At 24.0% G+C, this 13853-nt stretch overlaps 4 protein-coding genes across 4 annotated transcripts; 3 read left to right on the top strand and 1 right to left on the bottom strand.

Annotated features, from left to right (window-relative positions):
• Positions 1 to 242: 242 nt before the first annotated feature.
• Positions 243 to 4468, top strand: DICPUDRAFT_93851 (uncharacterized protein; the record flags this gene model as incomplete). The annotated part of the gene is made up of 3 exons (XM_003285083.1): positions 243 to 911; positions 986 to 1677; positions 3745 to 4468. The coding sequence occupies exons 1-3, from the start codon at positions 528 to 530 to the stop codon at positions 4466 to 4468; spliced, it is 1800 nt and encodes a 599-aa protein (XP_003285131.1). The 5' UTR covers positions 243 to 527.
• A 72-nt stretch (positions 4469 to 4540) lies between these two features.
• On the bottom strand, positions 4541 to 8100 carry DICPUDRAFT_86559 (uncharacterized protein; the record flags this gene model as incomplete). The annotated part of the gene is made up of 6 exons (XM_003285061.1): positions 4541 to 4723; positions 4790 to 5128; positions 5203 to 6731; positions 6809 to 7203; positions 7267 to 7594; positions 7773 to 8100. 6 exons carry the CDS (start codon positions 8098 to 8100, stop codon positions 4541 to 4543), a joined length of 3102 nt encoding a protein of 1033 aa, XP_003285109.1.
• A 282-nt stretch (positions 8101 to 8382) lies between these two features.
• On the top strand, positions 8383 to 11405 carry DICPUDRAFT_148983 (uncharacterized protein; the record flags this gene model as incomplete). The annotated part of the gene is made up of 3 exons (XM_003285082.1): positions 8383 to 9355; positions 9589 to 10408; positions 10484 to 11405. The coding sequence occupies 3 exons, from the start codon at positions 8383 to 8385 to the stop codon at positions 11403 to 11405; spliced, it is 2715 nt and encodes a 904-aa protein (XP_003285130.1).
• Positions 11406 to 12085: 680 nt separating this feature from the next.
• On the top strand, positions 12086 to 13824 carry DICPUDRAFT_148982 (uncharacterized protein; the record flags this gene model as incomplete). The annotated part of the gene is made up of 3 exons (XM_003285081.1): positions 12086 to 12384; positions 12754 to 12894; positions 12966 to 13824. The coding sequence occupies 3 exons, from the start codon at positions 12086 to 12088 to the stop codon at positions 13822 to 13824; spliced, it is 1299 nt and encodes a 432-aa protein (XP_003285129.1).
• Between the last annotated feature and the right edge of the window lie 29 nt (positions 13825 to 13853).

Raw genomic sequence — 13853 nt, 5'->3', positions numbered from 1 at the left:
AAAAAAAAATTTTTTTATGTTCACATATTTTTTTTAAATTTGCTGAAATAAAAGCAACAATTATAATAAAAAAATTATCTATTTCCATTTATATTAATTTTTATTTATTTTTATTTATTTTTATTTATTTTTATTTATTTTTATTTATTTTTATTTATTTTTATTTATTTTTATTTATTTTTATTTATTTTTATTATTTTTATCTTTTGATAAAAAAAAAACAAAACATTTTTATTTTTATCAAATTTAATAAAAAAGGTAGTTGTAAAATTCCCAAATAATAAATAAAAATTAAGTATTCAAACTAACACACACCCTTTATTTAGAATAATAAAAAAATTAAAAAAAAATATTATAAAGACAAACCCACACCAAATTTATACAACACACAGATTTTTTTATTTATAATATTTTTTTTAATATTTATTTATTTTTTGAAAAATAAAAATATTTAAGTTTCTTTTTTTTTTTTTATATCTATATTTTTTTATATGATTTAACATATAAAAGAAACAAGATAAATAATAATGAAAAAATCAATTATTTTATTATGTACAATAATTTTATCATTTATAATTTCAAAATCAGTATCAATACGTTTTAATAACATAAATATAAATAGAGATAATAATGATGGTGTTATAGATTATACAGATAATAATATAAATAATTTCAAAAGTATTAATAGTGAAAATAGTAATGATTTCAGTCCAAATATTGTTGCAATTTGGCCCAAACCAAAGACTGTAAATCATGGAAATCAAACATTTCAAATATCTTCAAAGTTTTATTTCTCAAGCAATTTAATTTCCTCAGAATTATTAAATAATACAGCAAAAAGATATTATAAAATGATTTTTAAAGAGGATAATAAAAATATTCCATCAGATAAAGAGGTAAATTACTTTAATGTAAGTATTTCCTAGAGATAGTTTATTTATTTTTTTTAATATTAAATAGTTTTTTAAATTTATTATTTTTAAAGTATTTAAAAATAGAAGTTTATTCAGATGATGAAACTTTAAAGATTGGTTTCAATGAAAGTTACACTTTGCATATCAAAGAAACCTATGGTATATTAAAAGCAGGAACTGTATACGGCGCTATGAGAGGGTTGGAAACTTTTTATCAAATGGTATTTTATAACTATTCATCACAAGGTTATTTTATCCCAGAAGCACCATGGAACATTTATGATGAGCCCAGATTCCCACATAGAGGTGTTATGTTAGATACAAGCCGTCATTGGTACTCTACAACATTTTTGAAGAAGTTTATAGATTCGTTATCATATAATAAATTCAATACTTTCCATTGGCATGCCGTCGATTCACAGTCTTTCCCACTAACAAGTACCACCTTCCCTAATATGACCAGGGGTGCATGGACCCCACTCGAAATTTATTCAACAAAAGATATTAAAGAAATTGTTCAACATGCAAAAGAAAGAGGTATTCGTGTCGTTTTAGAAGTTGACATGCCAGGACATGCTAAAAGTTGGGGTGAAGCTTTTTCAGAAGTAATTCCAGATGGAATTGAAAAGGCACCAGGATGTAACTGGGATTGTTCAACATATTGTGATGTACCACTAGATCCTTCAAAACAAAAGTCATATGACGTTGCATTTTCATTGTTAGACGAATTCACAGGAACCGAGAATAGTATTTTTCAAGACGAGTTTTTCCATATAGGAGGAGATGAAGTAGAGTTTAGTTGTTGGAATAATTCAGACGCTATTAAATCATGGATGAATGCAAACAATATGACTTCTTATGAACAAGCTGCAATGTATTTCGAATTAAAGGCAATTGATAAATTAATTAGTTTAAAAAGATCACCAGTTATGTGGGAAGATGCTTTTCTTTTATTTGGTGAACAGTTACCAAAGGATGTCGTAGTTCATGTATATCATAATCCATTATTGGCTGTAAACTCAACTAAAGCTGGATATAGAACATTACAAAGTCCATATTGGCCATGGTATTTAGACAATCCAAGTGTTAATTGGGAAAGAGTATATCAATTCGATCCTGCTGCCGAAATAGATTCATCAGAGTTACCATTACTTTTAGGTGGTGAAACTTGTATGTGGTCTGAATTAGTAGATATCAGTAATGCCTTTGCAAAAATATATCCAAGAGCCTCTGCAACAGCCGAAGTTCTTTGGTCATCATCCGTTGATGACATAGAAACTGCTCATTCACGTTTAGAAAGATTCCGTTGCTCATTATTGTTGCGTGATATTGGTGCTGCTCCTTTAAATTCAACTTCACCTTTAAACCCATTATCATGCTATTATTCTTAAAGTTATTAATAATTTAAATTGTTTAAAAAATATTAAATTTAAAAAAAAAATTTATAAATATATTTAAAAAAAATCTTTTTTTTTTTTTATTTATAAAAATTAGTTTTTTTATTTATATTAATTGTAATAAAAATTTCTTTGCAAAATTTATTTTTTTTTTTTACAAATTCTAGTTATATTTTACTATATTATTTTTGTATTTTTACATTTCACCCCCCAAACTAACCACCATAAAAAAAAAAGAATAATTTATTTTTATTTTAAAATAATTATTTTTTACTGGGTTTATTTCTTTGGTTTTTTTTATTTATTTTTTTATTATAGTTGTATTAATGTTTGTTTATATATAATAAAAAATGAATTATAAATCAAAAAATAAAATAGTTCTTGTTTTGTTTTCTATTATATTTGGATTATTTGTTATTTCGATTATTTTATCTCTGTGTTTTAAACCAAAATATAAAAATATACCAAATAATAATATTAAACCAAACCAAAATATAGACTTTAATTCAATAATAAAAATTTGGCCATATCCTTACCAAGTTTCAAGTGGTACAAATAATATTGATTTGAGTAAAGATTTTTTTTTTACAAGTCATAATAAATCTAAAATCTTGAATAAAGCAATAAATAGATACAAAGATCTAATATTTAAACAAGATTCAAATATAGAAAAATCAAATACAACATTAAATGTAAATATTATTTTATTTAAAATGCTTTTTATTTTACAAATTTTAATTTTTTTTTAAAAAAAGTATTTAAATATTATTATATTAACAAATAATGAAAAATTGGATTTTGGATTTGATGAAAGTTATCAGTTAGTTATAAATGAAGTAAGTGGTGGTAGTTTAAAACCTAATGCAGTTTTAACAGCAGAAACAGTTTATGGTGCAATTAGAGGATTAGAAACATTTTATCAATTAGTTCAATATGATTACAGTTTATCTAGATACTATATATCCAATTGCTCTTGGTTTATAAATGATAAACCAAGGTTCCCACATAGAGGATTATTGGTAGATACAAGCAGGCATTTTATTCCAATTCCTACTATACAAGTAATATTAGATTCACTAGCATATAACAAATTTAACACATTCCATTGGCACATTGTAGATTCTCAAGCATTTCCTTTATCAAGTAAAACATTCCCAAATATTACAAAAGCAGCATGGTCTCAAATGGAGATTTACTCATATAGGGATATCAATCATGTGATAGAATATGCAAAAGAAAGAGGAATTAGGGTTTTAATAGAGATTGATATGCCAGGTCATGCTGGTAGTTGGGGAGAGGTTTTTAATATATTACCAGAGAATTATAATAAAGCAGGTTCTTTATGCCCTTGGAATTGTACAGAGTAAATATTAATTTTAAATTGTTTAATATTTTATCTTTTTTATTTATTAAACATTGTTTTTTTAAAATAGTTACTGTGATGTCCCCATTGACCCTACAAACCCACTTTCAATAAAAGTAGCAACTGCTTTGCTAGAAGAATACACACAGGTTTTCAACGATTCATTTTTTCATGTAGGTGGGGACGAAATTAATTACGATTGTTGGAAAGGATCAGGTTTAATTCAACAGTGGATGGAAAACGAAAAATATACAAGTTTTGATAATTTAACAATGTATTTTGAAGAGCAGGTTTTTAATAAATTAATAGATTTAGGAAAAACACCTATTGTTTGGGAAGAGACTTTCGATGTATTTGGAACTAAATTATCTAAAGATGTTATAGTTCAAGTTTATCATTCACCAACACTAGCAAAATCAACAACAGGTAATGGATATAAAACATTACTATCTCCAGCAGATTTTTATTACTTAGAATTAGAATACTCAAGTTGGCAAAGAGCATATTCATTCGAACCAACTAGTGTAATTAGCCAAGATAATATAGATTTACTTTTAGGTGGAGAGGGTGCTTTGTGGACCGATACTATTGGTGTAAGTCAAATTATTTCTAAAATATATCCATCTGCAAGTTCAATCGCTGAAAAACTATGGAGCCCTATTAATATTAACAATACCGACATTGCTGAATATCGTCTCGAATCATTCCACTGTTCTTTAATTTTCCGAGGTATAAATAGTAATAATGTATTATCAACATCAATAAAAAATTTAAAATCATGCAGTAAAAGTTAAAAATAAACTCATATTTAAAAATAACTTTTTTTGTATTAATAAATAATAATTTTATTTATTTTAAACTTTATTTTATTTTTGTAAAATAAACCAATTATTTCTGCAATTTGAGGCTTGCTTTCTTACAATTCTCTTTTTATCATCTAAACATGGAATAATACCGGTGGTTACATCTTGTTTGAATTGGAATAAATTATGGAATGGTAATAGTTTCGAAATTAAAGTTAATATTTCTAAAGCCAATCTTCTTAAATTCTAATGTTTAAAAAAAAAAATATTAGTATTTAATAATAATATAAAAATAAATTAAATAATATTTACATATTGTGGTGATTTAACAGAAATTTGGATTAATGATGGGATTAATGAGTCTAAATAAGAAATGAAGCTATTTGGAGTTTCATTAATTAACATTTTTAAGGTTTGTAAACTGCTTTCTAATAGTTCTAAGGAGTTTGAATCATTTGATTTTAATGATTGCATAACAATTGGAAGAATTTCATTTAATTCGCTTAATAAAACTTCTTTTGGTACGTGTCTTAATAAATATGAGATTGCCATTAAATAATGTGATGAAATTGATGGTGTTGCTTTATATTTTTTGAATGATTCTAACAAAATTGGGAACATTAAAGTAAAGAATTTTTGGTCATATAAAATCTAATATATAAAAAAAAGCTATAAGTTAATAAAGGTTTACTATAGAGCAAAATATAAATAATATGTTTAATTACCTTAATAACTGAACCAGATTTTTCATTTAATACATCGGTGTTATCTAATAAAATATCGAATGATTTTGAAGCACGTGAGGTAATTTCATTTGAATCTGTAACAGTTGAAATAATATCTGAAATACAATTACCAAGTTGAATATTAATCTTATTACCATTTGTTAATAATGCTTTTGTACACCAAGTTAATAAATCCAAACATCTTATACGGTATTCTATAGGTGATTCTGGTGACTTTATAACTTTAATTAAATTGTTTTCGAAAAATTCAAAATCGGTTGGGTAGTTGTTTACATCGTCTGGTTGTTTATTTAAAATTGAGGCATAGGCTTTGTTGCAAGAGATTGATGTGGTTTCGGATACATTTGTATTTAATGACATTTCATAGAGTGATTGTTTTAATTGGTCATTTGATGATAAGTCACTTTTACTTTGGGAGATGCAGGTTGTGAAAATTGGGATTAATAATCTGATGTTTTCGTTTTCTTTGGTAATATTATTTTCAAATGGTAAAATTTGTTTATTTGATATTTCATCATCGGTAAAACCTAAAACCTTTAAATCACCCTTTAAAAATAAGTCGATTAAGCTATATAGTTTTTTAGTTTGTGAATCGAGTGAGGTATTTTCTACAATTGAGTGAATCATTTTCAATGAGGCTGTTAAGATTTGGTTAAAGTAATCTAAATTAAAGGTAGTTGGTGATGAAAATATAATTTGTTTATAAAGACCTTTGATTAATGGAAGTAAAATTGAATCGCTACAAATTGTCATTGTTACTTGATTGGTTGATTTCTCTAAAATGGATGAGATTGCTTTAAGGATTAAAATACATTTTTGGAAATCTTGTTCATTTTGGTAAGTGTCTTTAATATTATGTTGAATTAAGATTTGAATTTGTGGTATTACACTTTCTAATAATGGTTGATGAGTACATAATTTAGAAAAAGCCTCTAAATAATTCTTTAAATCTTTTAATTGATCTGTAGTGGTGCTATCAGTGTGAACTGAGTTTATCATTTGTAATAAAGTTGGGATAGCATATTCGTTGATAACTTTTGGGTTTTCATTTGAAGCTATATTAAAGAGTGACTCTAAACTCTTGTGTCTAAGTGTACTATCGTTTTCATTCAATAATGATACTAAATTCTTTATGATTACTTGTCTCTTTTCGATATCTAATAAAAATTCATTTTCGCCATTTTCATTTGTTTTGACTTTTTTGGAGATGTATAAAAAGGATAAACATTCGATTGAACTGGCTCTAATTGCAGATGATGGGTTTACTAAAAGATCGGTGAAAAGTTGATAAAGCTGCTCGACAAATGGTGTTAATGGATTGATAACTTCAGTATCGCTGGTACTATTTATATCGAATGCGAGTGAGTTTGCTTTTAATAAATCACTAAATAATCCAAGAACAGAGTTTTGTTCATTTGTTTTTGTAACTGAATCTTCTTGTTGTAATTCTTTGAAAAATTTAAATAAATTTGGTAAAACATGGATTAAAATAATTTTTGATGATAATACTATTATAAATTTGATAATATTAGAAATAAATATTCTTAAAAAAATTAAATATAAATATAAAACTAAATCTACTTACAACTTGAACTAATTGCTTGATATAAAATTGATGCACAATAAATTGCAATTTTTGAATCCTGTGAAGATTTGATATGATGAAGACACTCTCTAATCATAATTGCTAAAAATGATTCTAAAACTTTTTGATCTTTTGTTAATGATTTGCAGAGATAAAAAATAGTTTTCTTTGATTCTTCAATAACTGATGCATTCTTATGAGTTAAAATTTGAGTTCTAAGTGCACTCCAAATATCTTCGAGAAATGGACGAATAGCTTCACCACCATAACGATCACAACAATAAACCAATGCCTTTAGTGCTTCAATCTTTGTTTCAACTAAATTTGAACAAATTTTGTCAATTAAAAATGGAATAGAATATTCTGCAAATAAAGGTGTACATGAAAAACAATTTCTATAAAAAAATTATTAATATTAATAAAATGAATTAATTTTATATTAATAAACCACTACTTACAATAATGAATTTGATAAATCATCTCTAGTAATGGCATTTGGATCATTTCCTTTTGGATTAAATGAAATTGGGAAATAACATGATAAGATTTCAAATAAACTTTCTAAGAAATTTTTGTGTTCTGGTATATTATAAATTACTTTTGGCATTAATTTGAAAGAGTATATTAAATTTCTTGGGTCTTTTTCATTATCGATAAATTGTAAATAACCAACCATAAAGTCATTTTTTAATTCTTGGATTTCACCTAAACATTTATTAAACATAATTTCAATAATTTGTAAAACCATTTTTCTGTGGGCGTGTGTTAATGATGATGGGTGAACTTCTGTAAAAATACTTTTAATTTTTAAAAAATTTTTAAAATTAAATTAAATATTGGGCGGGTTAGTAATTAATCTTTTAATTGTAATTATTATTTTGATTATAAATATTTGCGTACTTTCTTAATAATTTTTGATTATCTGGATATTCTAAATTATGATTTGTAACTAAACCAGTTATACCTTTAACTACTTCGGCGGCACATGGAGTATCTTGTAAACGGTCACAATAAAACATTGATAAGAAATGAATTTGATCTTGATTTAATTTGTAATCTGGTAATCTACATAACACTTCTGATAATAATAAAGTACCCCTAGCTCTTAATATTGAATCTTTGGTATTTAAATAGTCACCCAAACCTAAAACTATATCTTGAATATCAATTCTCTTTGATACCAAACCTAAAAGAATTGAATTTAACGATGATGTTTTTTTAGATTCTTCTGATTGCGGGTTAACATATCCCTCAATACATTTAATAGTTTCATCTTGTGATGATTGTGACATTTTTTTTTTTTTCTTTTTTTTTTTTTTTTTTATCTGAATTATTTAGATTTATCTAAAAATTCTTTTCGTACCAAAAATAAAAAAATAATAACTTTGAAAAAAAAAAATTGTTATAAATTAATTAAAAATTTTAAAAAAAAAATTAAAAAAATTAAAAAAATAAAAAAAACCAAAAAAAAAAAAAAAATAAAAAATAATTTTTTTTTTTTCATTGATTTTTTAATTATTGAATTATTAAATTATTTAATTTCCATATTTTTTATTTTTTTTTCCAATCATAAAATGCCAATAGATATAAAAGAAATAATAAATAATGTAAACTCTACCAAAGATATTAAAATTGTAATTGACCAACTTAGGGATTTAAAACAATCAATATTTCAATTAAATTCAGATATTAGTAATAACGATAATCATTTAACGATAACATCAATACTAAAGCTTTTAATAGAGAATGTTTTAGACAATTGGTATTTCGCATTCACTGAACCTGACAAACAACTATTCGAAAGTTTTTTCTTTATCCCTAATATATTATTAGAATCATTTATAACAATAACAACCATATTAAACGAATATCAAACCAATAAAAATAATAATAATGATAATAATCAACAATTATATTCCCAAAAACTATCATTTTTGTTTAATATATTGTATAAATTTTTAAATAATAATAATAATAATAGCAATAACAATGATAACAAATATCTATCAAAATTATTCATTGAATTTATAAATAGAAAAATAAATAAACAAAACCAAGAATCAAACAATAACGAAATTTATGAATCTATATGGAACCTAATAGTGAATTCTATTTGCTCAGTTCCAGATAAATCAAGATCCATACAATATTATTATAAGAATAATAGTAGAATTAGGGGTGGAATAAAACAATCACCACTATCAAATATTAAAGAATCCATACTAGAATTTTTTACAACAAATTCAATTTATTTTAATAATATAATAGAGCATTTAATAATATCAATTAATAATGTCCTAGAAAACAATTGCAGTAATAATAAAATTATATTAATTTCAAATCAAATTTCAATACTTTTTACAAAAATGATTAAAACTGGTGATAAAGATATAATTATAAATAAGTTTTTTGTAGAGTTGTTCAAAAACACTACTGACAATAATATAATACTTTTAAAAAGAAAGATCCAATGTCAAATAGTAATTGGTATTCATGGCAGTTGTTTAGATTCATTTTTAGAATCATTAATTAAAGCATTACCAAATTGTAAGTTGTATATACTATTAAAACAAAATATTACAATAAATTTCATTAAACTAATTAATTTTTTTTTAAACTTTTAGTTTCATATGAATCTTTTAATAATATATTTAAAATTTTATTTTTAGATTTATATAAAGATTATGAAGCAACAGAAACCTCAATGATATTTCACATTCTTTTCAATAAAATTCTGATACTGAAAGAGTTGGATAATAACACCCAAAATTGTTTTTTAGATTTATTATATTCATTATTAAAGGTTGAAAAAATAGAAAAGAAGGATGAAAAAGCAAAAGGTCAAATGAACTACGACGAAGGGGAAGAAGAATATGAAAAAAGAAAAGAAAATCAATCAATTTTATTTACCATTTTAAACAATTTATTAAAATCATGGAAGGATTCATATTTTATCAGACATTGCACAAATGAACATCACTCCTATATAACAAGATCAATCATATATTTTATCGAAAAGGTTAATGATCAGGATATACTCAAAATTGAAGAAAATTCACTAAACAAACTCAAGAGTTTACTATTAAATGGGGTAGATTTACATTTAAAGATAACAATTTCAAATATCAATGTTAGAGGAATGTTTGTAGCCGAAATATTTTCAAAATTATTTTACAATCAAACAAGTGAAGGTCAATTACATTTTGATTATAGTTTAGATACACCAGACCAAAAATGTTTTTCAACCAATTTTAAACCAGTTTTTAAAGATATAATTAATAGTAATAATAATAAGGGTAATATTAGTAATAAAGAAAACAGTAATAATAATAAAATGGAACACTATAGAGAATTATTAGAAAAGGAGTTTAGTAAATATGATGATCCTGATATGGCAATGGAACCAAATGAAGAAGACGAAGAAGACGAGAAAGAAGAAAAAGTATATAATAAAAGAACCAATAATACTCAAGAAAAAAGAAAAGCTTTTATTGAAGAGATTGACGATGAAGCCGAGATTGAAGATAGTGATGATGATTTAGTACCATACAATCTAGAAGATGACGAGTCTGATTTAAACCCAAATTTAAAAAAGAAAATGTAGGTGTTATCATATTAAATTGCGCTTTTTTTTTTTTTATTAGAATTATATTAACAAAATATTTTTTTTAATAGTTATTTAAGAGATTGCTTATTAGAGTTACAAAGTTCAAAACATACAGCAGAATCATGGGAAAACTCATTATTTTCAATTTCTAAAATTGTATGGTCAAATCCAGATGACTTGGACGAATTAGCTCAACCATTAGCAAGTTCATTGCTCCATTTAAGTAATGAGTATGATTTGGATGGATTTTCACAACATAGACATGAAGCATTAGTAGCATTGGCAACTCAATCACCAGCAATAGTAGTACCATTTTTAACAAACTCATTCAAAGAATCAAATTTCAGTGTTGGTCAAAGATTAGAAATTTTAGATACAATCGCCGAATCAGCAAAAGAGTTGTCAGGTAGTAATAGTAAAGAACAACAACAAAGCCAACCCCAACAAGAAGAATTTATTACTCAACAACCAAAACTTATTAATGAAATTGGTATAGTTAGAAGATGGGGTATAAAAAAAACACCAAGACCAATTATTAAAACAAATAAATTCTATAATTTAGTTTCAATTTATTTTTATCCTTTATTAGAACGTTATGATAAAGTTACACAATGCTACAGTATGGATTTGTTGGGGTATGATCACTATTTATTAAGTAGGTTAATCTACACATTGGGTGTTATTGTCGAATGTTCAGGTAATTCAATAGACTCGCGTAAAGTTTCAAAAGAGTTGGTTAGCTTTTGTTGGTCACTTCGAAATCATCAAGATACAAATGTGCGTCGTTCATTACTGTTTGCTTTGTCCAGGGTATTCTATTCAAAAGAGAATCTAACAAAACAAATCATTGATCAAGATTATTCGGATGAAATCGAAGACATAACCTCTTTCCTCTACGAAATTTCTCAATCAGACTCTGATAAAGATTCAAGAATGATGTCAATGGCGACACTATCAAAAATATTAACTGTTCTAAAAATAAATGTTTAATCATTACTTTTTCTTTTTGTTTTTTTTTTTTTTTTTCTTTTTTTTTTCAAATCAAGTGTGTTGTGTGGGAGTGGGTGTAGGTAAATTTTTTTTTTTAAAAAAAAATTTTTTAAAAATTTTATTTTTAAAATTTTTTTTTTTTTTAATTTTAAATTAATTAAAAAAAAATTAAAAAAAAAAAATTTTACAAAAAAAAAATTTAAATTTAAAAATTAATATATTATTATTGTGTTTTGGAATTATATATACTATATATTATTATTACTTTTGTTTTTAATATAATATATTTATAAATATATTTTTTTTATAATTTACACACAATAATAATATAATAATAAATATAATAAATAAAACAACAATAATAAAACCACAATAAAATAATAGTAATAAAATAAAAATAATAAAATTAAGATTATATAACTTTTTTTTTTTTTTTTTTTTTTTTTTTTTTTTTCTTTTCCTTTTATGTATAGTTAATTTTTTATTGTGTACAAGAGTGTGTGAATAAAATTTTAATAGGTTTTATTTATTTTTTTTTATTTTATTTATTTTTTTTTGTTTATAAATTTTTTTTTTTCTTTTTTCTAATTTGTATGTACATATAAATATTTTTGTTTTTTTTTTTTTTTTTAAATAATTTTAAACACACACCAAATCATTTCGTTCAAAAAAAAAAAAAAATGACAATTACAACTACAACAACAAATAGTACTACAGATACTACTACAACTCCACCATCAGACGCATCAGTAACTGCGTCTGATACTACATCAACACCAAATACAACTACAGGAATAAGTAAAGTCTATGATGAATTAATATTGGTTATATTTTTAGACAACTCGAACTGGATGAGGAATTCAGATTATCCTCAAAGTAGATGGAAATCACAATACACCGCAATAACAACACTAATAAATAATTTAACAAAGAATATGATTAGATATACTTTATATATGATAGCGATGGCTGATGATAAGTAAGTAAACTCCCCAAAAATTTTTTATTAAAATTTTTCTAATTTTTAATTTTTTTAATTTTATTAAAATTTTTCAAATTTCATAATTTTTTTCTTCATTTTTTTAGACCATCAGTCATATCAATTTTGTCATCTAAAACATATTCAAATCCTTTTACAAGTATACTTCCTTTTGAAAACGAATGTAAAATTGGTTATTCCTTTCGACTTACCCGTTTGGTTTTAACAAATAAATTTTCCGAACTGTACCAATGCAAAATATTAATGTTTATTGGAAGTCCAACAAATAGTTTAGAGTAAATATAGGTTATTACCTTTTTTTTTATTTATTTCTTTTTAAGTTTTAATATCTAATACTTTTTTTAATAGTTTAAACAATCAAGAGCTAAAGGATAATATAAATTTTTTAAAAGAAAAACAAGTCGGTTTTGATGTCATATCATTTGGAGATGCCCAAATTGATAAAATTCAACAGTTATATAATGATACTAACTATCCTGATTCTAATTGGTAATTTAAATTTTATAAATTTTATTTAATTTTAAATAATTTGCTAATATTTTTATTTTTTTTACCAATAGCAATTTTTATAACATATTACCAAATAATGATTTATTAGTATCAAACATTACAAAACTACAATGGATAAAAGGTTGTAAATTATCAGCTCCTAATAATGTTCCCACAAATAGTGTTACACATAGACCCAGATATCCATCACAACAAGTTAGAATCAATCCAGTAAAAACAACGAATAGAAATAATACCCCAAACAGTAATAATAATAATAATAGTAGTAGTAATAATAATAATAATAATAATAATAATAATAATAATAATAATAATAATAATAATAATAATAATAATAATAATAATAATATTATAAATAATAATGGTAATAGTTTAAATGTAAGTAATGATTTTGATAACAATGAATCAGATTTAAAACCAATAAAAACCTCAAGTGAACCAGAAAATAAAATCAATGAAAGCGATACCACCTCAATTAAAACATCTGTCAACACTGATAATATTAATCAAAGCAATGTTAATAACAACAATATAAATAATAGCAATGACAACGATGTTAACAAAAATACTACCAACATTAATAATAATGATAATAATAACAATAACAATAATATTGATATACCAGAGTCAATACAATATAGAAATCAACTCTCATATTTAAAAAACATTCATCACCACAATGTTTTTCCATTAAAAAAGATTAGTAATGGTTTATCACCAAAACTACCATCTCTAGACAATGGATCCAAACAAACATCATTATCACAACCATTATCCCCACAAAAAACATCACCTCGATATTCTTTATCTCAAACCCCACAATCCGAACCTATTTTACCATCAGTGTCTGCAGATATTATATCTCCTCAATTATTATCAGAGCAACAACCACCACCATTATCACTGTGATCTGCCACCTCATCAATATCTTCTTCAGC

Source organism: Dictyostelium purpureum (genome assembly GCF_000190715.1).
Source record: "Dictyostelium purpureum unplaced genomic scaffold DICPUscaffold_38, whole genome shotgun sequence".
NCBI lineage: Eukaryota > Evosea > Eumycetozoa > Dictyosteliales > Dictyosteliaceae > Dictyostelium > Dictyostelium purpureum.
Note: the sequence above shows the minus strand (reverse complement) of the source record. Positions and strands in the feature narration are given on the sequence as shown.